Here is a 27500-nt window from a genome sequence, read left to right as displayed (position 1 = left end):
TGTGTGTGCGTGCGTGCGTGTGCGTGCGTGTGTGCATGCGTGCGTGTTCGTGTGTGTGTGCGTGCGTGTGTCCTACTCTCAGCTTGTTGTTGACCAGGTCCAGAACTCCCTGGTATGGGACGGAGTCCAGAGGGAGACTGAGCAGCCACTCCAACACCGTCTCCATCACCGTGACAACGGAGCCACTTACTGGATACAACTACACACACACACACACACACACACACACACGGTCCTCACAAGCTGTACCTCGTTGTGAAAGTGACCAATAAACGATTAAAATGATATCAAATACAATTATAAAAAAGTGGAGAAATATTGGACCAAAGTTAACCCATTTAAATGTTCTTCTACATCCTGACAGTTTTCTGAAAAAGCTGTGTTTCTATGTCAGTCGTTCTTCGATTTTTCAAAAATAGCAGACCTACAAGCTCGTAGCGCGCCACTCGGTGGCGCGCTATGAGCTTGTAGGTCTGCTATTTTTCAATAGCTTAAAGCATAACATAATAACTAACACCAAAAAGGGTTCCCGCCCAGAATGGGTTAAGATTAGTTTAGATTAGTCGTCGTCACAAGAGGTTTTATAAAATGCATCGTTACCTTGGCGACCACGGTGACAAAGTCTTTGAAGGTCTTAAGCTCCTCCCCCTGCAGTGTGGTGTGGGTGGCGACCTCCACCCTCAGCAGGTAGTGTAGCGCTGACTCCAGATCAGCCAGGTACACCTTAGAACTACAAGACCCACAACGCACCTTAGAACTACAAGACCCACAGTGCACCTTAGAACTACAAGACCCACAGTGGACCTTAGAACTACAAGACCCACAACGCACCTTAGAACGGCAAGACCCACAATACACCATAGAACTACAAGACCCACAGTGCACCTTAGAACTACAAGACCCACAATGCACCTTAGAACTACAGGACCAAAAATACACCTTAGAACTACAAGACCCACAACACGCCTTAGATAACTACAGGATCCACACAAGGCCTTAGAACTACAAAACACAGTAGAACTACAACACCCACACACCACCTGGCTTAGAACTACAAGAACCGCACAAACCCTTAGAACTACAATAACCACAAAACACCTTAGAACTACAAGACCCACAAGACACATTAGAGAACTGCAAGACCCACACAACACATTAGAAACTACAAGAACCCCACACACAACACCTTAGAGAACTACAAGAACCCCACACACAACACATTAGAGAACTACAAGAACCCCACACACAACACATTAGAGAACTGCAAGACCCACACAACACATTAGAAACTACAAGAACCCCACACACAACACCTTAGAGAACTACAACAAGAGCGACATGGTGCTGCTGACCTGTCAAAGGGCCTCCAGTCGGCTGCGGACGGCTGTGTGTCCTGGAGCAGCGCTGCCCCCGCCTGGCCGGCCTCGGTACTGCCGCCACCTCGATGGACGCCCGGCAGAGACCTCAACGCAGACGCGTAGAAGAACCGCAGACGCTTCTCCCTGCAGACACACGGTACACTGCGGTTTAGTGTGTGTGTGTGTGCCACCATTTATTGAGAAATTAGGACCTAATTCACGCCAGCATTGAACTAACCCTTTAAGCCCTTTATTTGCAGTGTGTCCTTGTTGGTCTGTAGACCTTCGTGGAGTGAGTTTTGTGTCTGATGTTGCCTTTCTATGTTCTTGCCTTTTTGAATACGCCTGATTTCTAGTCAAATAAACACTTTGAAGTTAATCTACTCTGCATCTGGTCGCCTGCTTTTGGGTCCTACTCCGTAACTCATTCCTGACAGTGTGTGTGTGTGTGTGTGTGTGTGTGTGTGTGTGTGTGTGTGTGCGCGTGTGCGTGCGTGTACTCACACAGCCACATGTGTGTGTGTGCCGTTGGGGTACAACAGGTGCAGAGAGGGGAACGTTGTAACATCCAGTTTCTCCACCAGGGGGCGATCTGTAGACAGAGCTCTCCTCACCACCACTCCTATGTACGGGACCAGGTCTAATATGACCTGCACGCACGCACGCACACACACACACACACACACACACACACACACATGCACGCACACACATGCACGCACGCACACAGACACGCACGCAGACACGCACACAGACACGCACGCACATGCACACAGACACGCACACAGACGCGCACGCACGCACACGCACACAGACACAAACGCACACAGACACGCACGCACGCACACCCCCACGCACAGAGAGAGAGAGAGAGAGAGAGAGAGTTATTGTTATTGCAGCAGTTCAGGAGTGTTTTGATTACGTTTTAGTCGTAGCGTTTCTAATAAAATCCATTTAGTTGTAGTCATATTTTAGTCCGGTCATTACACACTGGCGATTTAGCAACGCAATATATTCGTGCGAATAATTCACATTTAAAAAAAAACCAATTGAAGTCCATGCAAGCTTCCACATCAGTGGCGAATGTGCGAAAATGCGACCGTTTTCGCTCTTTATTTGTTCGCTCTGGTGTCGTATTTTGCAGAGATACGCAGGCGAACTGCAACATGCAATATTTCGCATTTTCAGATCGCTTATTCGCATCGCGTGGCTAATTGGCCAGTGTGTAATGACCTTTAGAACACTTTCCTGGGGGTCTTTATGTGGTTTTAGATATTTTAGATTGTAGCAGTGTCTCTGATGTCATAGACACTGGGCTCACTCACTTCCTGGACTACATGTTGTCTCAGTAAGACAGATTCTAAAAATGTCAAGTCATTTTTCAAAAATAGCAGACCTACAAGCTCGTAGAGTGGCGCGCTATTGTCAAGGAATTTCGAGGTGAAACATTTAAGAAGTACCTTAGGGTAGCTGTAAAACACAGCTGTGTTTCACTGTGTTTCTTCTCTGTTGTTATAGCCTTGACTACCTGTTGTAAATCCTTATTGCCTCAGACTTCCCGTGAGGGGGCTACAGGGGTTGGACCATAGACTGTAAAAAATATGGACAAAGCGTTCCGCGGGTCTAACGTGAACGTAAAATGAAGCCTGTCTCTATGTGTCAGTCCTTGCCATGGAGGCAGCCATCTTTCTATATCCGGGCCCAGGCCCAGCTGGCCCATTGGCTGGCCCAGACAACGAGGCGGGACTTCCCCCTTCTTCTTCGTTGGTTTTTATTTTGACTCGAGTGGGTGGGGGATCCCTATCATAGACTGTAACGGTAGCCACGCCCCTCAGAACATGCGCGACTTTATGGTCATTTTTTTTATAAATGGGACCATAATTTTCCAAAAAGAATATTATGACATTAGAAATGAGACTTTAAACTAGTGACTGGAAGAAAAAAGTATTCATGACCATGTTTATTAAGGTAATACAGTCTAGGTGAAGTTGGGCCAAAATACATGGACTTCTATGGGGCTATGGGTTTTTCTGGGTCCAGTGAGAGCGCCACAACAGGCCATTATTTGAACTTTCATTTCCTTAGTGGCTTCACAAAATATCCGTCTGACTGCCCCCCTGGGTTGGACTTAAGAAAGTGTACATGAAGACTCTGTCTTCACATGTTCAGGGTGACACACACTATGGGTTTCCAATACGTCTCAACTGTGGATACACTGAATGTAAGTTATGTGATCACCTTATTGATGGTATACCTCAATAATAATCACTCAATCCTTTGAAACGCTTCTCTCGCCTCAATCAATTGTCTCTTTCTCTTCACTGACTGAGTTCCCATAACAGATTGCATGGACACTATGAGCTTGTAGATCTGCTATTTTTCAATAGCTAAAGCATAGCATAATAATGCTAACACCAAAAAGGGGTAAAGAACGCCCCTGGCTCCCCGCCGTTCAATTTGATAGGATGTCTCTTCTCGCACGCGCGCGCACACGCACACGCACACGCACACAGTACCTCTCTTCCTACGTAGGACTGTGGCTCCTCAACGATGACTGCTGTGTACGCGTCTGACCTTTGACCTATCAGTGGGAGGAGCTTCACAGAACTACAGACAGACAGACAGACAGACAGACAGACAGACAGACAGACAGACAGACAGACAGACAGACAGACAGACAGACAGACAGACAGACAGACAGACAGACAGACAGACAGACAGACAGACAGGCAGACATAAATGTGAGAATGCATTTCGACAGCCAGAATGCCCCCACAGCTACAATAAAACAATACTAATAAAAAAAAAACACATCATGATTCGTCACAATCACATATCAATTAAGCACAGTATTGTATACATTCATGTGGTTGTATTGAATCATTTTAAATCAGTGGCTTTTAACCTTTTTCATGTCAAGGCCACGCCCACTATTCAATTGTATAACATAGTAGTATAGATGTATAGTTCATATGTATAGTTTCATTATATAGATATTCCACTGTTACTTTCTTAGCTTACGCATGTTTCATGATAAATGTTTTTATGTGATGTATTCCCATGCTTTTGTTCTTGCTTAATGTAAGTCGCTCTGGATTAAGAGCGTCTGCTAAATGCCTACATTGTAAATTGTAATTGGCATTGGAGCCACGGACCACCATTCAATTAGATCTGATTGATTGATTGATTGATTGATCAAGCCTCCAGACCTAAAACTAAAGAATATGTTGTTGTTGTTGTTGTTGTAAAGATAAGATTGTGTCCATGCTGTATTGATGGAACCCCTTTTGGTGTTTTAACTAAGCATTATGTTGTACTTTAGCTATTGAAAAATAGCAGATGTACAAGCTCATAGCGCGCCACTTACGCGCTTGTAGGTCTGCTATTTTTGAAAAATCGTGAAAATGTGGCACAGATCTTTGAATTGTTATAATTGTTTTATATTGTATTGAATTAAAATACAGAACAAATGGCTATAGAACAAATGGCTATAGAACAAATGGTTATAGAACAAATGGTTATAGAACAAATGAATAGAATGTTATTCTAAATAGAGAAATGACTCCCGTGAACCAGCAGGGGAATCGAGGGGATGAGCGAGTGATGTCAGGACTTCGGCGCTCTATTCTTCTACATTCTCTAATCTCTAACTGTCAAACGTGCGTGCGTGCGTGCGTGCGTGCGTGCGTGCGTGCGTGCGTGTGTGCGTGGGTGTGTGTTAGGGCTGACCCAAAAAAATCGATTAATCGACGTTCAATCGATACGCACAGGAATCGATTTTTAAATTTTGAATCGAATAGTCATTTAAAAAAAGCGGCAGCTTTTGGTCCACGAGACGGCCCAATTTGGTCCGCGAGCCATGCTTGCGCCTCGCAGCACCTCGCAAAGCCTCCTCTTTCCCCGTGTTAACAACAAGGAAGTCAACAGAACAAGTGCAGCTGCAGTCCCAGGAGCCAAATCCTAAAGTAAATCGAAAGTGTGGTTGCATTTTTAAATACCCTATTTTGAATAAAGGTTGTAGGCTACACGAGAGTGAAAATGACCGCTGGGAAAATCCCTAATTGAGAGAGTGTAGGCAAGCGCACCACAGCTCAGTGGACATTAAATATAGGCTACCATGTTTGATAAGTCATATAAAAACATTACTTACACCCAAATGAAAATATAAACTTCAGAGATTATAGATCACTTGGAATTATAACAATCTGTTGAGTATTGCCTGAATAATGCCACTATGAAATCCCAACTTTTATCGATGCGCCATTGCGCTGAGAACCTTGTGGAGCCTGGCGGTGTACATTATACTTGTGAGGACCTGCTTGGATTCACATGGTGAGTGCGCTCAGTGCGCGCACCGAAAATTCAAAGATCTGCAATCTCATGCGCTGCGTTGTGCATATTGGCTGAGTATAATGGCACGAATGAAACTAGGCCTATAGATTTATTTTGGCGATGCGGAGAACTGATTTTGCCGTTGCCAGCGATATCTTTTTTTTCTTCTTGTCTGAAGACTGACCTGTTCCATCACTGTGAACTCCCATGCAGCAGAGCAGCTCCTACAGACCCAGACCAAAACACCTTTTCTCTTTGGCATTGAATTGCACCTGATCATATTATTGTAATTATGTAGCCTATACTATTTGCCTGTGTTTTTTCTTTTAATTATGCTTTTTTTTGTGCGCCGATGGTGATGCTCCACTTGTTTCAGCCTGTAGGCCTACAGCACTTTGGTCAGCTTCTATTGTTTTAAATGTGCTATATAAATAAAGTTTGATTTAGGCCTATATTGGAGCAGGTGCTGGCAAATAACTAATTACTGTAATGCAGTGAAGTTGCGCAAATGTCAACTCAATTAGCAAGCGGAGCTGCTCTCATGCACTCTGCACTGCAGTCTGCAGATCTCTTCTTAAAGTTTACTTTAATATTATGGTTTACTTTCAACCATAAACCATAATATGATTGACAAACCTTGGATTATAATTCTTCATCGACCAACAGTGCATGCAGCATGACTATGAGGTAATTTAACTATGTGGGATTTCTCCATCGGCATCGCATGTCGATAAAAAATGGGATTTCACTAGTGGCATTATTCAGGCAATACTCAACAGATTGTTATAATTCCAAGTGATCTATAATCTGTGAAGTTTATATATTTTTTCCCATACACACACTCACAGTCACATTAACTTTATGATCAATCAAATCAACCGTGGTTGATTTTATTTCTGACAAGTGTCTTGAAGAGTTCATTCATGTTACCGTTCGTTTACAAGTTTGGATTATATATTTTTTTATTTGATGGAGAGGTAATGCCTGTTTCAGGCGCTGTTTAATTGTTAAAAGACCAATCCAATATGTGCTCCTCTCTATCTTCTACAGCTATATCGCTCGTCCCCACAACCCCTCCCACCCCCCCCCCCCCCCCCGTTGGGTTTCGAAGCGTCGACGATCGAAACAAAGGAATCGATTATGATCGATCATCAAATACGGAATCGAAGGTCAGCCCTAGTGTGTGTGTGCGTGGGTGTGTACGTGCGTGTGTACGTGCGTGTGTACGTGCGTGCTACCTGTAGACCTCCAGGTCAGGGCAGCGGTCCGGTCGTTCTGGCTGGGTGTGATTCTGCAGGAAGTTCACCATCACCTGTCTCACTGTCTGCACCTGTCTGTCTGTTCCTGCACGCGCACACACACACACACACACACACACACACACACACAGTGGGAGTATATATGAGTATTTGTATTCTTGTGGTACTGCGCAGTAGAATATAATGAGTATTTGTACTCTAGTAAGTACTTCTACCTCGGTAACTGGTCCCCTGCTCGGACGGTCCGCCGTGGGCTCTGAAATACTGACAGACAGACAGACAGACAGACAGACAGACAGACAGACAGACAGACAGACAGACAGACAGACAGACAGACAGACAGACAGCATAGTCATTACAGGTCATGGACTACATGGTCATCATAGTCATACAGGTCATTACAGGTCATCCACTTCACTGTTTCTCAACTAGTGGAAAGAAAATAATAATAACTAGAACTGCACTCTGTCGAGTGCATACTTGCTTGTTGCACACTAGTAGGCCATAAATGGCCAACTAGTGCGCAAGCAGAGCGCGCAAGTACTTTCGACCGCTGTAAACTGTGGAATCTCAGTATCTCTGTGAAGGAACGTTTGAAATGTCTAATTATTAGGTGTAACTATTTGCTACCTACGTATGCAATGCAAATGCAATGCGTATGCAAATAAAACAGCAATTTGTGCCTGATTTGCTTGGGACCAGATTACATACATGACCATATTTCTTACGTCATCATTGAGAGCTAGTCATACACACACCATGTACTCTGGTCCCAGCAGATCAGGCACAATTTGCTATTTTAATTTACAGATTATATATATAGTATATGTATGACTAGCTCTAAATGATGACGTAAGAAATATGGTCATGTATGTAATCTGGTCCCAGCAAACCAGGCACAAATTTGCTGTTTTATTTGCATACGCATCAAAAGTGGCGGGTTGGCTGGGACGGTGCATACAGACCGGGCGAAACTATTACTTGCGCGCTCTGCTTGCGCAAGTAATAATAATCAACAAATCCTACATTACTAAATGCATGGTCATCAGTGGACATAGTATGTTGGAGCCAAATTAAATTGCCTTCCTATTTCATTTTTGTTTTGTTCATTTAAAAATGAATGCCGTGAAATTGCTAATTAATGACGTCATCATGTCAGTCATGTGACAGCCAGAGGGTGGATGGTTACCTTGGTAACCCATTATTACCTGTCAGTTTGGGTGAGGGCACTCAGGTGTGTGGGGGGGGGGGGGGGGGGTGAGGGCACTCAGGTGTGCAACAGGTGAGGTGAAGCCAAACAGTTTCCGACCGTGACAGACACTGCGTTTCTGGCGGCTTTCATGTCCCAAGTGAGTTTATCTATGGCTTTATTATGTGAATAAATGGATTGACGTATTATCGAAAAACGACACAACTCTCTGGACATTGAATCTTTGTGTGTGCAGTGTGCACGCGTCAAACTTAACCCATTTTGGGGGCGGGAACCCCTTTTGGTGTTAGCATCATGTCATGCTTTAGCTATTGAAAAAACAGCAGATCTACAAGCTCGTAGCGCGCCACCGAGTGGCGTGCTACGAGCTTGTAGGTCTGCTATTTTTGAAAAATCGAAGAACGACTGACATGTAGAAACATAGCTTCTTCAGAAAACTGTCAGGATGTAGAAGACATTTTTTGAATCTGATCTCAGGTCAGAATGGGTATAAGCCAATACTATTGTCCCCTCACCGTAGGGCGCTCTACATAGTACATACTCTGAAGGTAGGATAGAAGTGGACATAGTGGTACATACTCTGAAGGTAGGATAGAAGTGGACATAGTGGTACATACTCTGAAGGTAGGATAGAAGTGGACATAGTGGTACATACTCTGAAGGTAGGATAGAAGTGGACATGGTAGTACATACTCTGAAGGTAGGATAGAAGTGGACATAGTGGTACATACTCTGAAGGTAGGATATAAGTGGATATAGTACATACTCTGAAGGTAGGATAGAAGTGGACATAGTGGTACATACTCTGAAGGTAGGATAGAAGTGGACTCCGTATTCTTTGCAAATGTCAAAGTTGTCTTCATGTGCACAGTCCAGCACGGCCACCCCGATCACCTGCTGCCAGTCTGGAAGACAGACAGACAGACAGACAGACAGACAAAATCACTAAGCAGCACAAAACCATCGTTCCATGTGACAGAGGGGTCAAACCATCGTTCCATGTGACAGAGGGGTCAAACATGCATCGTTCCATGTGACAGAGGGGTCAAACATGCATCGTTCCATGTGACAGAGGGGTCAAACATGCATCGTTCCATGTGACAGAGGGGTCAAACCATCGTTCCATGTGACAGAGGGGTCAAACCATCGTTCCATGTGACAGAGGGGTCAAACATGCATCGTTCCATGTGACAGAGGGGTCAAAGTTGAACCAAAGTTCAGCTATACAGTAGAAATAGCCCAACAACACAAATTACACTGTAAACTACTATTCGTTGCTGTTGTGGAGTAGGAAACAGCGAGACAGGAAACCTAGGTTGCGTGCTGTTTTTGTGGCCTACAGTAAACACCCCAAAAGTTTTATCCAAAAGACGAAGTTTATTGATGAAAACCGAAATAAAATCATCCCGTCCAATTCTAACAAAAGATCATGTGTGAGATCTGTCCCGTCGCTAGTCGCGTTAGATTTAATCATGCCTCCCGTTGTTGCCGATCGCCTCTAGAGTGTTTTGGCTACATTTAGCTGCTTCAGCCACATCCGGTATAACTTCCGGTCCGTCTGTAAAAGTGTTCCGTTGCTATGAATCGATAAGTCTGTGTGTCGTTCCATAAATCAGTGCTATTGAACACCCTTTACGTCTGTGTGTTGTTCCATAAATCAGTGCTATTGAACACCCTTTACGTCTGTGTGTTGTTCCATAAATCAGTGCTATTGAACACCCTTTACGTCTGTGTGTTGTTCCATAAATCAGTGCTATTGAACACCCTTTACGTCTGTGTGTTGTTCCATAAATCAGTGCTATTGAACACCCTTTACGTCTGTGTGTTGTTCCATAAATCAGTGCTATTGAACACCCTTTACGTCTGTGTGTTCTTCCATAAATCAGTGCTATTGAACACCCTTTACGTCTGTGTGTTGTTCCATAAATCAGTGCTATTGAACACCCTTTACGTCTGTGTGTTGTTCCATAAATCAGTGCTATTGAACACCCTTTACGTCTGTGTGTTGTTTCATAAATCAGTGCTATTGAACACCCTTTACGTCTGTGTGTTGTTTCATAAATCAGTGCTATTGAACACCCTTTACGTCTGTGTGTTGTTTCATAAATCAGTGCTATTGAACACCCTTTACGTCTGTGTGTTGTTCCATAAATCAGTGCTATTGAACACCCTTTACGTCTGTGTGTTGTTCCATAAATCAGTGCTATTGAACACCCTTTACGTTTGTGTGTTGTTTCATAAATCAGTGCTATTGAACACCCTTTACGTCTGTGTGTTGTTTCATAAATCAGTGCTATTGAACACCCTTTAAGTCTGTGTGTTGTTTCATAAATCAGTGCTATTGAACACCCTTTACGTCTGTGTGTCGTTTCGAAAATATTGAACCAATGGAAAGTAGTAAAAAGTGCTTTGGACAAAACCTCTTAACTCCATCGGACCCTCAAACTGTCTGCTACAGTAACTAACTAATTGACAGTATATATAAAGTTACAACACCAACTTTGATGAGGCTGTATTGATTGGTTTTTAAAAAATATAAGGTTTTCTTAATTTCCTGAAAAATGTATATTTTTAATTTCCTGAAAAATGTATATTCTTAATTTCCTGAAATTTTTATATTTTTATATGTGTATTTATATATGTATTTTATATTTATATTTATAGTTATGAGGTTTCCTCCCGACAGCAGAGATAATGTAAAGCTTTGTGTTTTAATGTATTTATAATGTGACCCCCCCCCCTCCTCCCTCCCATCAAATGACCGGAACTACTAGTTAATATTCACCCAAACCAGAGCAGAACTCCCACCACGGGACTCAGTCAATCAATTAATATTTACTCTTACAACCACTATATAAATGGGAAGTATTTCCCCCTCACTGTATATGTTTCTTTTCCCTTTTTACCTCCTTTATGATGAATTCCTGTTCTGTTCTTTAACTATATAGAAGTGTCCATCTGTACGTCTCTAAATGTTTTGATGAATTGAACATGGTGGACCCTGTTGTAAACAAGTGTAACGCTTAATTGGGGTCGTCCACTCACAGTTAACAGTCTTCGTATTGAGTTTGTGCTTGAAATGTACTGTAATTCTGCAAACTGTTAATAAATATTGCAATCAATCAATCAGCTTTAAGTCCAAACATCTGAACTAACCCTTTAACTGTAGACTTACTTTAGGCTACTCTTTTATTTGTTGTTGTTGTTGTTAATAAAGTATTAAATAAATCCATCAAACAAACAACAAGACTCTTAGGAGTGCTTGTAAAAGTACCATCAGTATCGTGAGGCGAGCACTGCTGTAGAGTTGGATGTCTGACAACAAAGACCTCATTAGAAACTCAACTGAGCAGATGGTCTCTCTCTCTCACACACACACACACACACACACACACACACACACACACACACACACACACACACAACCACACACACAGTTGTCATTGAGTGAATGCATATTGTCTACTTCTCTACTCTTCACAGACACTCAGTGCAGGTCAATACCAAAGAAAAAATAACTATACGAGATAAAACCAGAACAAAAGCACTATATATATATAAGACGTTGTTGTTTACATCAAGGACCTCCTCCATGTTCAATTCATCAGTTACAGTTAAAGACTTACAAATAATATACACTTCTATGACGGAAGGAAAATGAAAAGGAAACCATACAGTTAAAGAGAGTTTAAAAAGGGGGTATAGTTTGTAGGCATACCTTTGACGTCGGCCGCCAGGCTCTTCCATGTGGGGGAGTACTGGATGCAGTGTCCGCACCAGCTGGAGTAGAACTGGACCAGCCAGGCCGTGGAGGAGTTGTCCAGGGCCGGCCGGAGCGACGCGCTGCCCAGGATGACCACCGGGTCCTCGGCCGTGTACAGCCGAGCCGCCCCGGCGGCACCGGCACCGGCACCGGCAGCGACGGCACCGGCTGCGGCGGACTTCACCTCCACTACCGCCGCCAGGAGGAGAAACCATACCATTGTCCCTGCTGCTGCCGCTGTCTCATGGCTCATGGCACTGTTGTGTTGTTGTGTGTCTGTGTTGTGTTAACGTTACGTTACGTTGTGTGTGGATTATGGATAACACAACACGGACAGAAACAAGAACAGCTGCTTCTTCAGAATTATCAACAAGGACGTGGATGGATGGATTTCCTCACAATGCGTATGACGTCACAGCGTTGCCAGGTTGGGCGAGAGAAGGGGGATGATTAGTTCCATCATGCACTTGAAACGGAGCCCAAGAGAATCGGATGCGACTGTTAAGTGGTTCCCAAACTTCTCATGTCAAGGACCCCCAAATTGACACTAATTAGCCCGCGGACCCTCATTTAAAAGATATTCCACGGACCACGGACCCCCATAAGAGAAGATTTTTACGGCTCTAGTAGTGATTCTCAACCCGTTTAATTTCAAGGACCCCCAGTTTGACATGCATTAGTGTACGGACCCCCCATTTAATGGCATGTCTATCTCTGAGACCCCCAATTTATATTAAAATAACCAATGTTAATTTAACTCTGCAAGTCGAGTGTGCAAATGGAACCATTTGGTTCCATTTGTATCATTCTCAGAGTTACAGACCCATAAGGGTCCATTTGGTTCCAAACTATCATTTATCTGGGGACCCCCTGGAACTCCCTCAAGGACCCCGCTTTGGGAACCACTGGACTGTCTATTATACTACACATATCGGCCCTTAATTGTAGACTTGTAGCTCCGATAAAAAATCAAAATATGCCCCTGTAGACCAGAAACTAACTCGATACGGAACATTAACTGATAGATGGGTTTAAAAGTGAGTGTTTCAACCGGTCAGCCAAACGACATAGCACATAACTAATAAAAGTGATATTACACTAATTATAATATCTGGGGGACCGGTGACATGTGAACAAGTCTTTACTCTTTAATAGAGCTTTTACGGGTTTATTTTATGTAGCAGTTTTTTGTATATTATTGAACTTCCTTGGGACTGTACCCGTTCTGAAAACTGTCAATAAGATGTTCAATCAATCAATCAGTTCTGGAGGCCTACCCCCAAAATCACAAAGGTTAAATTGGACCTGGTATATATATATATATATATATATATATATATATATATCCTGTGTTAATGGGATACTGTATAGAAAACGATGGGTTATGAGTGTTGCGGATAAATTGTGGAAAATTGCGGAAAAAACTATGGGTTATAGCCCATTGTTTTTTGAATTTTTTTGTGTTGCGGAGGAATTGTGGAAAACACTCCGCAATTTGCTAATGTTTCCCATCCTCCGCAATTTGCTAATGTTTCCCATCCTCCGCAATTTGCTAATGTTTCCCATCCTTTCCGGTAAATACAACACATTTAGCAGGGCACTGCAGGGAGTTGAACCCCGTTCCGGTAAACCAGAAGTCCGACACCAGTGCCTTAGTTTTTGTGTTGTTCATTTACAGGTCCAGGTGTGCATACGCATGTGCGCCTGTGCGTGTGTAGGTGCACGCTTCAATATAACCCATCGTTTTTTTCCTCTTTTTTTTATCCTAAAAAATGATGAAAAACGGCGTGCTATAGTATGCCGTACAATATGGGCTATATATATATGCCTCCTGTGAATCATTTAATTTTTGTTTATTTTATTTTTTTATACATTTTTTGCAACCCATTTTTTCACCTACTGTAAATTATTCAATGTATTCCTGGGCACTACACTTCCTCTGCCAACCTGGGGAGAGCAACGAGAGAGAGAGAGAGAGAGAGAGAGAGAGAGAGAGAGAGAGACACAGAGAGAGAGACCCAAATTACTTATAATAGGCAGACATGGCAACACTAGACGTCAAGACTCGGGGCGTAATGGGAGTGTTGTGGCGGATCACACTCGCGCAATGAAAGCGCAGGACATGCCCAGAGGTTCTCAACGAGCGGTCCGAGGACCCCCAGGGGTCCTTGTGAGGGTTCCGGGGAGGCCCCCAGACCCCCAGGGGTCAACCAGTGGTCATTGGGGGTCCCCCACAAAAGCCGATCTACAAGCTCACAAGCCGAAGCTTTGATTTGGATTAGAAAACATAAATGAACCACTTCAACCCTATATATAGCCTACATTTCGGCCATTTGAAAATAGCTGATCTACAAGCTCACAACGCGACCCCCAGGGTCCTTGTCAGGGATCCGGGAGGTCCCAAGCTAAATCAGTTGATGACAGTCCATCGGATCCGATATCCATCAGTGTTTTCTGATGAAATGAACATGGTGGACCCTGCAGTAAACCAGTGTAATGTTATATCAGTCTGTCCTCTACAGTAACAGAGGACAGAGTTGTGATGAATTGAACATGGTGGACCCTGCAGTAAACCAGTGTGTTGTCTACAGTAACAGTCTCTGTATTGAGTTGTGATGAATTGAACATGGTGGACCCTGCAGTAAACCAGTGTAATGTTGTTATCAGTGTGTTGTCTACAGTAACAGCCTCTGTATTGAGTTGTGCTTTTATTGTGAAATGAACCCATTCTGCAAACTGTCAGTGGTGGGAGAAGTACTCAATGGTTTTACTTAAGTAAAAGTAGGCCTACCAATACTGCAATTTAGAACTAGCCTAGCCTACTTTGTTACAAGTAAAAGTAAGGAATTGAAAATGTACTTGTGTAAAAGTACTAAAGTACACACACACACACACAGTCACACACACACACACACACACACACACACACACACACACACACACACACACACACACACAACACACACACACACACACACACACACACACACACACACACACACACACACACACACACACACACACACACACACACACACACACACACACGCACACGCACAGACTGTAATCAGGGTGGTTGTGCAAATAGAAAAATATTAATTTTAATGTCCGACTCCACATCACTTTTACATAGACCGGGAAATGATCATAATTATAGTTCATGATCACACTGTATATTAAACAAACAAACAAAAACACATTACATCATTTCCTGTTTACAATAAGGTTATTTACACCTGAAATAAAAACAAACAAACAAAAAATCATTATTCACAGTCCGAGACGCTGAACAGGAGGTGCTACGTTTTTTTTCTTCTAAATTCTTATCCCACGATTTTGCAACCCATTTTTTCCACCTAGTGTCAATTATTCAATGTATTCCTGGACACTACACTTCCTCTGCCAACCTGGGGAGAGCAACGGACTCACCTCATGCTTCCTTCTATGCATGAGGAGTCCAAGCTGCTTCTTTTCACCTGACAGGGGGGAGTTTCCCTGGTTGGACGTAGCGCGTGGAAGGAACACGTTATTCCGACCAGTTCCTTTCCCCTCCATCAGGCGCCCCGGCTGGCCAGGGGGAGGCAGTTTAGAGACAAGGATTACTGCATGTTGTTTTTTTGAGGGTACCTACCATAGAGTTATTATACAATAGAGAAGACACCCAGAGGAAATCCTGAAGCGCAATGGACATAGTGGCCGAAGAAGGTATTGCAGTTTGGTAAGGTTTGGTCCTCAAACACATGAACGCGCACTAGGCTCCGTCCACTCTGCCGGTCGTCGCGCGTTCATGTGTTTGAGGACAATCCATCCAGAATGCACACTGTTCCTAAACCGGAAGGAGGAGTGGATTCGCCTCATGCGCTTCTGAGCAACTCAATGCAAGTGGACGGGAGGAGAACTTGGGTGTCTTCTCTATTGTATATATACTCTAAGGTACCTACCCTAGGGGACACGGGGAGAACATGTGACGGTACATACCCTAGGGGACACGGGGAGAACATGTGAGGGTACCTACCCTAGGGGACACGGGGAGAACATGTGAGGGTACCTACCCTAGGGGACACGGGGAGAACATGTGAGGGTACCTACCCTAGGGGAAACGGGGAGAACATGTGAGGGTACCTACCCTAGGGGACACGGGGAGAACATGTGACGGTACATACCCTAGGGGACACGGGGAGAACATGTGAGGGTACCTACCCTAGGGGACACGGGGAGAACATGTGAGGGTACCTACCCTAGGGGACACGGGGAGAACATGTGAGGGTACCTACCCTAGGGGACACGGGGAGAACATGTGAGGGTACCTACCCTAGGGGACACGGGGAGAACATGTGAGGGTACCTACCCTAGGGGACACGGGGAGAACATGTGAGGGTACCTACCCTAGGGGACACGGGGAGAACATGTGAGGGTACCTACTACCTACCCTAGGGGACACGGGGAGAACATGTGAGGGTACCTACCCTAGGGGACACGGGGAGAACATGTGAGGGTACATACCCTAGGGGACACGGGGAGAACATGTGAGGGTACCTACCCTAGGCGGGGACACGGGGAGAACATGCAAACTCCACACAGAAAGGCCCTTTCGCCAACCCCGCCTCGGGTATGGGCCCTGATGACGCGGAGGAGAGAACACGCCCCCGGCGCCCACAGCGTCCGCAGCGGGAATCGAACAAAGGACCTTCTAGCTGTGAGGCGACAGCACGTGCCCCTCTGTATTATTATATTTGATAAAAGCGTAAAACGTTGAGAAGCTTTATGGGGGAAAATGAGCACATCACATTTTTTCCTACTGTTTTTACTCTTGCCAATACTAACAACTATTGCAGTACTATATGACTATTTCTTTGTATTGCATTTGGATTGATGCCAACAGATTAATTTCGTTGTACACTTGTGCCCAATGACAAAATAAATCCATCCATCCACATGTCGTTATGAAACGCAGAGAGACCGTCTCACTGCCTCAGACAAATCACGACGATATTTAAACACTATTTTTTGGGGCCGAACAAATGATTAGAAACACGAACAAAAAGGCTACACAGTGTTGTACCCTATCCGTTTACATTCTGATTAATGAAGTAATCGATCAATCAATCAATCAATCAATCATGAAATTAGGGGTCCTTGAAATAAATAAAACAAAATAAGTTGCAAATGGTCTTGGTGAACTATAGGCCAGTGGTTCTCAAACCTTTTCATGCAGTCTGTCAAGGACCCCCACATTGACACTAATTATCCTGCGGACCCCCCATGAGGGACAAGGGACCCCCCATAAGAGAAGATGTTTACGGCTCTAGCAGAGATTCTCAACCCGTTTAATTTCAAGGACCCCCAGGCAGTTTGACATGCATTAGTTCTACGGTCCCCCGTTTAATGGCATTTCTATCTCTGGGACCCCCGATCTATATTGTAAAAATCTATGTTGATTTAACTCTGAGAGTGTAGAAAACATTTAGAGACAAATAGACACTTCTTTAACTATTATAGATAGAAGTGTCTGTTTGTACGTCTCTAAATGTTTTGATGAATTGAACAATGTGGACCCTGTTGTAAACAAGTGTAATGCTTAATTGGGGTCGTCCACTCATACAGTTAACAGTCTTTGTATTGAGTTTGTGCTTGAAATGTACTGTAATTCTGCAAACTGTTAAAGGGACACTTCACCCTTTTTGCAAAGAAATATATGTTAATGACGTCTAGAAGCTTTAGAACACTTTCCTGGGGGTCTTTATGTGTGTAATATGTGGTTTTAGATATTTTAGATTGTAGCAGTGAGCCTGTTGTCTCTGATGTCATGGACACTGGGCTCACTTCCTTCCTGGACTACATGTTGTCTCAGTAAGACAGCTCTCCCCCTATCCACAAGGAGGAGCAGTGCACCAAAGAATTATGGGAATTGTAGTCCAGGAAGGTAGTGAGACCAGTGTCCATGACATCAGAGGGTTAGCCCTCTAACCCTAGCCCTAACAGGCTCACTGCTACAATCTAAAATATCTAAAACCACATATTACACACATAAATACCCCCAGGAAAGTGATCTAAAGCTTCTAAACGTCATTAACATATATGTTTTTGCAAGTGTCCCTTTAATAAATATTTCAATCAATCAATCAATGGAACCAAGTGGACATTTCTACACTCTCAGAGTTATACAGTCCCATAAGGGGTCCATTTGGTTCCTATAGCTGGGGGGGACCCCCTGGAACTCCCTCAGGGGCCCCTGGGGGGGGTCACCCTCTAGCTGGTGTTGGTGAAGGGGGGCCTCTCGGGGACCATGAGGAGGGCCAGCGTGCCGGGCGCGTCCAGGCCCAGCGCGGGGTGCAGCGGCCGCGCGAAGCGCTGCCTCACGACGGCCAGCCGCTGGCCCGTCTGGGCGTTGTAGAAGGACAGGGTGCATTGTGGGTAGTCCAGCAGGACGCCCAGTCTCTGTGGCTCCTCCCCCATGGAGGCCGCGCAGCACACCACGCCCCCGTGGAGCAACTCCATCCTGCAGCTGCACGCACGCACACACACACACACACACACACACACACACACACACACACACACACACGTGTAATGTTAACCCATTCTGACCTGAGATCGGATTCATACGAGGTTTCCACTGGACACACACTGGTCTGATTATAACCCATTCTGACCTGAGATCAGATTAAAAAAATGTCAGTCGCTCTTCGATTTTTCAAAAATAGCAGACCTACAAGCTCGTAGCGCGAATAGCTAAAGCATAACATGACGCTAACACCAAAATGGACCACTTCACCACTTTTCAACCTATCTTCATATAATAGGTCCTCACTATAATAATCATGATAAAATGGCACGATTTTTTTCTACTCAGTCTGTGTCTCATAGGAGGGCTGTGGGGAAGTTTAGAAACAGTCTTCCAGTGACATCATCATTAGGCAGATGTTTTTTTAAACAAGACAAGACAAAAAGGTTTAGATTTTAATTATCGTGAGAACGATGGCTTCCATTTTCACATCGCAACTTTTCAGGACTAGAAAGCCTGCCGTTTCTATTAGCTTGGATTCCCCATCGATGATGTCACTGGAAGACGGTTTGTGAACTGCCCACAGCCCTCCTATGAGACACAGACCAATTAGAAAAACAATACGCCATTTGTTTATGATTATTAGTGAGGACCTATTATATGAAGATAGGTTGAAAAGTGGTGGAGTGGTCCTTTAAGGATCCCCAGAAGTGAACCTTTAAAAGCCTGTTTTCTCAACTCGCTGTTTCTCTGCCAGACATTATACTCTATAAGCCATATCTCCAAAACCGGTGGGTCAAACTGAACAACCAATATGTCAATTTGAAGCTATGATTCCCTGCTTTCATATGACATGAAAGAAACTGTCACTATTGATCATTTTGATAGTTGATTGGACCAATCAACTATCTATTGACCAATGGGAGTCAGCATCATCAGCGTTGGAGAGCAGTTATTGGCCGATGGCGTAGCGTGGCGTAGTAGTGTACCTGGAGGGCGTGGCGACACAGTGCAGACACCAGGAGGCGCTGTCTTCCCCCAACGGGCTGTCCCTATTGGCCGACTCATAGGCCACTCCCAATCGGTAGGCGGGGCTTCCCGCCACGCTCGTCTCCCAGTAGTGACACCCCCGCGGCGGGAGCAACTCCCCCAGGACGGACCCCCTGGAGAACAGAAAACAAACACAAGCACAGCGGCCAATGGGAAGAGTGCAAAGCATCCAAAGCATGCCCTTTAAAATAATAATACTAATAAAACTTTATTTGTATAGCACCTTTCATGACATGAAATGCAGCTCAAAGTGCTTTACAGAACAATGGAGAATAAAAGAAAAGCAAGGCAACGACATTAAAACACAAGCAGTATTGCAATGCAGTGAGGACATAGAAGTGGGTCTTGAGCTGAGCTTTAAAAATGTCTACAGAGGCTGCCTGACGAAGGTACAGTGGGAGCTTGTTCCATGCCGACGGCCCGTAGAAGCAAAAAGCTGCTTCCCCGTACTTTTTATTTGCCATTTTTTTAGGCAAAGCGAGTAGGCCAGCAGTGGAAGACCTTAGGGGGCGGTTTGGGACATTAAGACATATTTAGGCAGGCAGTCATGTAGGTAGGAAGGTGCGAGACCATTGAGAGCTTTATAGACAAGTAAAATAATTTTAAAATCAATCCTAAAAACAACCGGAAGCCAGTGCAGTGATGCCAAAACTGGAGTAATATGCACTGTGCACTTGTGCAAGACGTGCTGTGATTGGCCAGTAGTATAGCATTCTGGCATGATAATCATTCTGGGCGGCCCCAGCTGTCGGTATGCAGAAGTGCTTCCCGGCGCTCGATTGACAGCGCATAATGAAGTTTGACGACGCATGTGTATACGTGTGATATGAATACATGTGAAACCCTGTGATACAGGTATGTGCACTTCCAATTCATGTGGGAGGTAATGGGCCTGATTAGCATGACGGTGATTGCCACACGCCACTTGACAAATAGAGGGTGTGGTGCAGGAAGAAGGGAGACCTGTGTACGGTTGTGGACGGAGGAGATCTCAGAGGTGTGTGTGTGTGTGTGTGTGTGTGTGTGTGCGTCATGTGATAACACTCACTGTGTGTGTGTTGCGTCCTGACGCAGCTGGACAGTGCTGAGGTCATCAGACAGCTCCAGAGACGGGTGACAGGAAGTGGTCAGCAGATGGAACCTGGAGCCTGGATGGACACACACACACACACACACACACACACACACACACACACACACACACACACACACACAAGTACTACCTGTCAGTGGGGAGTGTTGGCTGATGAATGAATATCAACACCCTAATACATCCTAATATTGGGGGGTCAAATTATGACCCCCCCCCCACTGAAATAGACACTCATGCTTTCCAAGGTGTGATTTGGGGTCCTAATTAAGGATGAATACAAAATGAATATAAACATCTTAAAGGTATATTCAGTGATTTCACTTAATTCAAATATCACTTATTTTTTTGTTTTGTTGTGATAATCCTCTCTACTATAGAGTGTGCTGACCATATAAGGAGTTCCTCCCTGTCCCCAGTTAACCCCTGGGGGTCAAAAAACCTTAGGTTTCGTTTTTGGCTCTCTATCCTGATTGGATGAAAGGCTTAGGTCCCACAGCCAAAAACGAAACCTACGTTTTTTTGAGTGAAATCACTTACTCTACCATTAAAACCAAAATGTTGAATTGTGGGTTTGAGCTCACATGCCCTTTTGATGTAAATCAAAAGAATGAATGAATAAATGAATGAATGAATGAATGAATGAATGAATATCAACATCGTAATACATCCTAATACTGGGGGGTCAAATTATGACAGGCAATTCCTGCTGTCAAAATATGACCCCCGAGTCCAAAAACATGTCTCTTTAGACATGCTAATGAACTGGTGTGTCTCTTTAGACATGCTAATGTGCATGCTAATGTACATGCTAATGAAGGGGCGTGTCTTACTCTTCGTCGAGATGAGTGCAGCCTCGCTCTGCTCGCTGGCTCCTGATTGGTTGACAGCTTTGATGTAGAACAGGTACTTCTCGTTGGGTTGTAACAGAACCTCCTGCTCTGTGGTCTGGATCCCCGAGATGGACCTGCAGACAGACAGACAGACAGACAGACAGACAGACAGACGCAGTAACACACACACACAAATGCAGTTACAGCACTCTGTCTGTGTGGGGCAGTATTGCTCAATGGCACTTGGACCAGTCATATCATTGGACACATACGCAGATTGGCTCCCCCTCCAGCTAAGTGGTTGATTGGACCTACCTGAGCCCCTCCCTCTCCCCCTCCAGTGTCTGATTGGACCTACCTGAGCCCCTCCCCCTCCAGCTCCAGCTGTCTGCAGTACTCCAGGGTGTAGGAGAGCTCCGTGGTGGAGGTGGAGGACCAGCGCAGCGTGGCCCAGTCCCCGCGCACCGAACACCGCTCTGGCTGGATCACTGGGACGCTCGGAGCTGCACGGTGGGGACCACACATTCATTATATCACTGGAGCTGCACCGTGGGGACCACACATTCATTATATCACTGGAGCTGCACCGTGGGGACCACACATTCATTATATCACTGGAGCTGCACCGTGGGGACCACACATTAATTATATCACTGGAGCTGCACCGTGGGGACCACACATTCATTATATCACTGGAGCTGCACCGTGGGGACCACACATTCATTATGTCACTGGAGCTGCACCGTGGGGACCACACATTCATTATATCACTGGAGCTGCACCGTGGGGACCACACATTATCATTATATCACTGGAGCTGCACCGTGGGGACCACACATTATCATTATATCACTGGAGCTGCACCGTGGGGACCACACATTATCATTATATCACTGGAGCTGCACCGTGGGGACCACACATTCATTATATCACTGGAGCTGCACCGTGGGGACCACACATTCATTATATCACTGGAGCTGCACCGTGGGGACCACACATTCATTATATCACTGGAGCTGCACCGTGGGGACCACACATTCATTATATCACTGGAGCTGCACCGTGGGGACCACACATTCATTATATCACTGGAGCTGCACCGTGGGGAACACACATTCATTATGTCACTGGAGCTGCACCGTGGGGACCACACATTCATTATATCACTGGAGCTGCACCGTGGGGACCACACATTATCATTATATCACTGGAGCTGCACCGTGGGGACCACACATTATCATTATATCACTGGAGCTACACCGTGGGGACCACACATTCATTATCATTATATGACTGGAGCTGCACCGTGGGGACCACACATTCATTATCATTATATGACTGGAGCTACACCGTGGGGACCACACATTCATTATCATTATATGACTGGAGCTGCACCGTGGGGACCACACATTCATTATCATTATATGACTGGAGCTGCACCGTGGGGACCACACATTATCATTATATCACTGGAGCTACACCGTGGGGACCACACATTCATTATCATTATATGACTGGAGCTGCACCGTGGGGACCACACATTCATTATCATTATATGACTGGAGCTACACCGTGGGGACCACACATTCATTATCATTATATGACTGGAGCTGCACCGTGGGGACCACACATTCATTATCATTACTGACCGGTGGTGAACAGCAGGCGGTCGCTGGGCAGGGAGCATCCCGTGGCGTTGACGGCCATCACCCACACCTTGTAGGTCTTCTGGGGTTCCAACTCCTCCAGGACGCAGAAACTCTCCTTCACCGTCACACGGAGCTCCTCCGACACCGCTGGAGAGGACAGGAGAACACACTGTGCTGTGCTGTACTGTACTGTATTGTACTGTGCTGTGCTGTACTGTACTGTACTGTATTGTACTGTGCTGTGCTGTACTGTACTGTACTGTATTGTACTGTGCTGTGCTGTACTGTACTGTACTGTATTGTACTGTGCTGTACTGTACTGTACTGTATTGTACTGTGCTGTGCTGTACTGTGCTGTGCTGTACTGTACTGTACTGTACTGCTACTGTGCTGTGCTGTGCTGTAAACAAAAACTCTCCTTCACCGTGACGCGGTACAAAACAGTACTCAATACAGCGATATAGAAGTACTCCGTTACATGTAAAAGTCGACACAGATCAGCTATTTTAAAATAGCAGATCTACAAGCCCACAACGCGTGACATTGCAGCACGTTGTGAGCTTGTAGATCGTCTATTTTCAAAATAATGTCCGAAATATATAGGGCTGTAGTGGTTAACACACATGTGCGTGTGTGTGTGTATGCGTGTGTGTGTATGCATGTGTGTGAGTGTGCGTGTGCGTGCGTGTGCGTGTGTATGCGTATGCGTGTGCGTGTGTGCGTATGCGTGTGCGTGCGTGTGCGTATGAGTGCATGCGTGTGCGTGCGTGTGCGTGCGTGTGTATGTGTATGCATGTGCGTGTGTATGCGTGTGCGTATGCATGTGCGTGTGTATGCGTGTGCGTGTGTATGCGTGTGCGTATGCGTGTGCGTGTGTATGCGTGTGCGTATGCGTGCGTATGTGCGTGCGTGCACCCACCTCCCTGTGGGTGCTCCATACAGTAGACCTGGAAGCAGTCGATGACATCACCAGGCTCCACCCTCCAGTAGACGGTGACGCTGGTGCCGCTGGCTGACCCCGCCTCCTGCTCCGAGAGGCGGGGCTTCTGGGGGACTGCGGACCAATAGAACGCGTGTTACAGTGAGGGGAAAAGGGGGGGGGGCGGTGGGGGGGGATTCAGATTTTACAGGGGCCAGTTTCGAATTGCAGCCGTCCGTAGGTGCCCTTTGAGAGCGGTTTTGAAGGAGTCAAGGGATTCACATGTCTTAATGACTTCCACTTGGTTCTATTTGTACACTCTCAGAGTTAAATCAACATAGATTTTACAATATAGATTGGGGGTCCCAGAGATAGAAATGCCATTAAATGGGGGGTCCGTAGAACTAACGCATGTCAAACTGACTGGGAGTCCTTGAAATTAAACGGGTTGAGAATCAACTGCTAGAGCCGTAAAACTCTTCTCTTATGGGGGGTCCCTGGGGGTCCCTGGCATGTGTTTTCAAATGGGGGTCCTTATGGGGGATCCCTGGGGGTCCCTGGTGGTCCCTGGGGGTCCCTGGCATGTGTTTTCAAATGGGGGTCCGCGGGGGCGGGGCTAATTAGTGTAAATTTGGCGGTCCTTTACGTGAAAAAGTCTGGGAACCGCTGCCCTAAACTACACATTTCTATATATATATCTCGTGAAACGTTTTCATTTAGTTTTACTCATATATATATATTTTTTTATAATTTTTATCCCACGATTTTGTAACCCATTTTTCACCCCTGTGACAATTATCTAATGTGATCCTGGGCTCTACACACCCTCCACCAACCTGGGGAGAGCAACGGACTTGAACTCATGCTTCCTTCATGCCTGAGTGTCCAAGTTGCTCCTTTACACCTGACAGGGGGGAGTTTCCCTGGTTGGACGTAGGGCGTGGAAGGAACACGTTATTCCAACCAGTTCCTTTCCCCTCCATCAGGCGCCCCGGCTGGCCAGGGGGAGGCAGTTTAGTGACCAGGATTACTGCATGTTTAGGGTACCACTACCTACCCTAGGGGACACGGGGAGAACATGCAAACTCCACACAGAAAGGCTCTTTCGCCAACCCCGTCTTCGGGTAAGTTTTACTCATATTTTAGTCGACTAAATCTACAGTTGATTTAGTCGACAAAAATGTATTCTGGTGGGCCTTGATGCCATCGTAATGGCTGATTTTACACTTGCTGAGAATAGCAGATCTACAAGCTGAGCGGCACGTTGTGAGCTTGTAGATCTGCTATTTTCATCATGCAGCCAAGTGTAAAAATGACGTATGCTGGATCTCTTTGTCCACTAGTCCCTTCCTAGTGGATCTCTTGTCCACTAGTCCCTTCCTAGTGGATCTCTTGTCCACTAGTCCCTTCCTAGTGGATCTCTTGTCCACTAGTCCCTTCCTAACATTTTAGTCTAGTTTTTATTTGTTGACTAAATCGTCAGTATATTTAGTCTCAGTTTTAGTCATAGTAGCTTAGTTTTTATTTAGTTTCCATTTAGTTTTCGTCAGTGGAAAAAGGTATAGTTGACAAACAACTCTTTTCTTTTTTTTTCTTCTTATATCTTATACATAATACACTTTCAAGTGACGTATTGACCAGTCTATGACCTTACAAGCCAGCCCTATAGAGCGTCGCAGTCCCTCCCCCTTTCAGAAAAACGAGTGGCCCAGGAAATGAAGCCCCATGCATTCTTCCATCGGCACTTCTTATTTAATTTATTTAAAGACGGTTACGCCGCGGACAAAGCCAACTCGGATCGTGACGAATCATGACAATGAACACAATGTTTTGGGCCGATCAAATAATTTATAAGACGAAAAACAAAACAAAGTGTTGTCTCCTGACTTTCTTTTCTTCTTTCTAATGATTTGATCGGCCCAAAACATTGTTTTCATTGTCATGATTTGTCACGATCCGAGTTGGCTTTGTCCGTAAAGATTTTTTTTTCTTTTCTGAATGACAATTTAGTGGTTAGAGTTTAAGGGAATTCCCTCTCAACTCATACCTGCTGTCCCAAGAATGGACAACAGGCTCGGCTGTAAAGTATATATATATATATATATATATATATATATATATGGTGATCATATCTCCTCTGTGACTCCTACTGTACACCAACGTTGGTAAATGTAAGTGTCTTAACCTTTCTTCACAATATGACCTTTCTTTCAACCCTGGTATTAGTTATTACAGTACTGGTACATACCAGGGAGGCTGTGGGAGGTATTAGTTATTACAGTACTGGTACATACCAGGGAGGCTGTGGGAGGTATTAGTTACAGTACTGGTACATACCAGGGAGGCTGTGGGAGGTATTAGTTACAGTACTGGTACATACCAGGGAGGCTGTGGGAGGTATTAGTTACAGTACTGGTACATACCAGGGAGGCTGTGGGAGGTATTAGTTACAGTACTGGTACATACCAGGGAGGCTGTGGGAGGTATTGGTTACAGTACTGGTACATACCAGGGAGGCTGTGGGAGGTATTGGTTACAGTACTGGTACATACCAGGGAGGCTGTGGGAGGTATTAGTTACAGTACTGGTACATACCAGGGAGGCTGTGGGAGGTATTAGTTACAGTACTGGTACATACCAGGGAGGCTGTGGGAGGTATTAGTTACAGTACTGGTACATACCAGGGAGGCTGTGGGAGGTATTAGTTACAGTACTGGTACATACCAGGGAGGCTGTGGGAGGTATTAGTTACAGTACTGGTACATACCAGGGAGGCTGTGGGAGGTATTGGTTACAGTACTGGTACATACCAGGGAGGCTGTGGGAGGTATTAGTTACAGTACTGGTACATACCAGGGAGGCTGTGGGAGGTATTAGTTACAGTACTGGTACATACCAGGGAGGCTGTGGGAGGGAGCAGCGCTGCTCCTCTTGGTTAGGTCCTGGAACACCAGGAGGCCCCGGGGCCCCAGCTCCAACGCCAGGGCCGACGCCAGAGCCGCTGAGAGACTATTGGACGACACATCATGACATCATCTACTACAGCCACGCAACCACGATATCAATTTACAATTTAGGCATTTATCAGACGCTCTTAATCCAGAGCGATTTACATTAAGCAAGAACAAAAAAGCATGGGAATACATCACATAAAAACATTTATCATGAAACATGCGTAAGCTAAGAAAGTAACAGTGGAATATCTATATAATGAAGCTATACACATATAAACTATACTATGCTATACATATGTACTATGACGTGCTATGACTACATACAATGCAATTCTAGTGCTGTCTACATAACATGCTATAAGTCTGTATCAAATGCTATCTAAGTCTACAGAAATGCTATCTAAGGGGGTAGGGTAAGTGCTATGGGCCATGATGGAGTCTGAAAAGGTGGGTTTTCAGACTACGGCGGAAGATTGGGAGTGATGCTGCAGTTCTGACTGCAATGGGAAGTGCATTCCACAGTTCGTGTGTGTGTGTGTGTGTGTGTGTGTGTGTGTGTGTGTGTGTGTGTGTGTGTG

General features: G+C 45.1%; 2 protein-coding genes across 2 annotated transcripts in view; both read right to left on the bottom strand.

The window, feature by feature from the left end:
• Positions 1-12142, bottom strand: part of qsox2 (quiescin Q6 sulfhydryl oxidase 2) — a gene marked incomplete at its 5' end in the record, with an annotated part of 17197 nt that extends 5055 nt beyond the window's left edge. The window contains 9 exons of the mRNA XM_080755688.1: positions 77-199; positions 601-730; positions 1353-1502; positions 1863-2008; positions 3875-3965; positions 6929-7034; positions 7165-7213; positions 8964-9064; positions 11878-12142. Coding sequence (XP_080611814.1) covers positions 77-199; positions 601-730; positions 1353-1502; positions 1863-2008; positions 3875-3965; positions 6929-7034; positions 7165-7213; positions 8964-9064; positions 11878-12142 — 1161 coding nt within the window. The remainder of the gene's footprint in view (positions 1-76; positions 200-600; positions 731-1352; positions 1503-1862; positions 2009-3874; positions 3966-6928; positions 7035-7164; positions 7214-8963; positions 9065-11877) is intronic.
• Positions 12143-14995: 2853 nt separating this feature from the next.
• cmya5 (cardiomyopathy associated 5) overlaps positions 14996-27500 on the bottom strand; it is a 61238-nt gene continuing 48733 nt past the window's right edge. Inside the window, exons 19-26 of the mRNA XM_080755687.1 lie at positions 26865-26977; positions 23969-24103; positions 23050-23196; positions 21759-21903; positions 21401-21534; positions 20526-20625; positions 19417-19590; positions 14996-18427 (exon numbers count right to left, since the gene is read on the bottom strand). Of these exons, the coding sequence (XP_080611813.1) occupies positions 18172-18427; positions 19417-19590; positions 20526-20625; positions 21401-21534; positions 21759-21903; positions 23050-23196; positions 23969-24103; positions 26865-26977 (1204 nt within the window). The 3' untranslated portion in view covers positions 14996-18171. The remainder of the gene's footprint in view (positions 18428-19416; positions 19591-20525; positions 20626-21400; positions 21535-21758; positions 21904-23049; positions 23197-23968; positions 24104-26864; positions 26978-27500) is intronic.

The sequence above is a fragment of the Protomyctophum bolini genome, assembly GCF_963924005.1.
Source record: "Protomyctophum bolini genome assembly, chromosome: 22".
NCBI classification, from domain to species: domain Eukaryota; kingdom Metazoa; phylum Chordata; class Actinopteri; order Myctophiformes; family Myctophidae; genus Protomyctophum; species Protomyctophum bolini.
The sequence above is the reverse complement of the archived record's forward strand: the minus strand, read 5'-3'. Positions and strand labels throughout refer to the sequence as shown.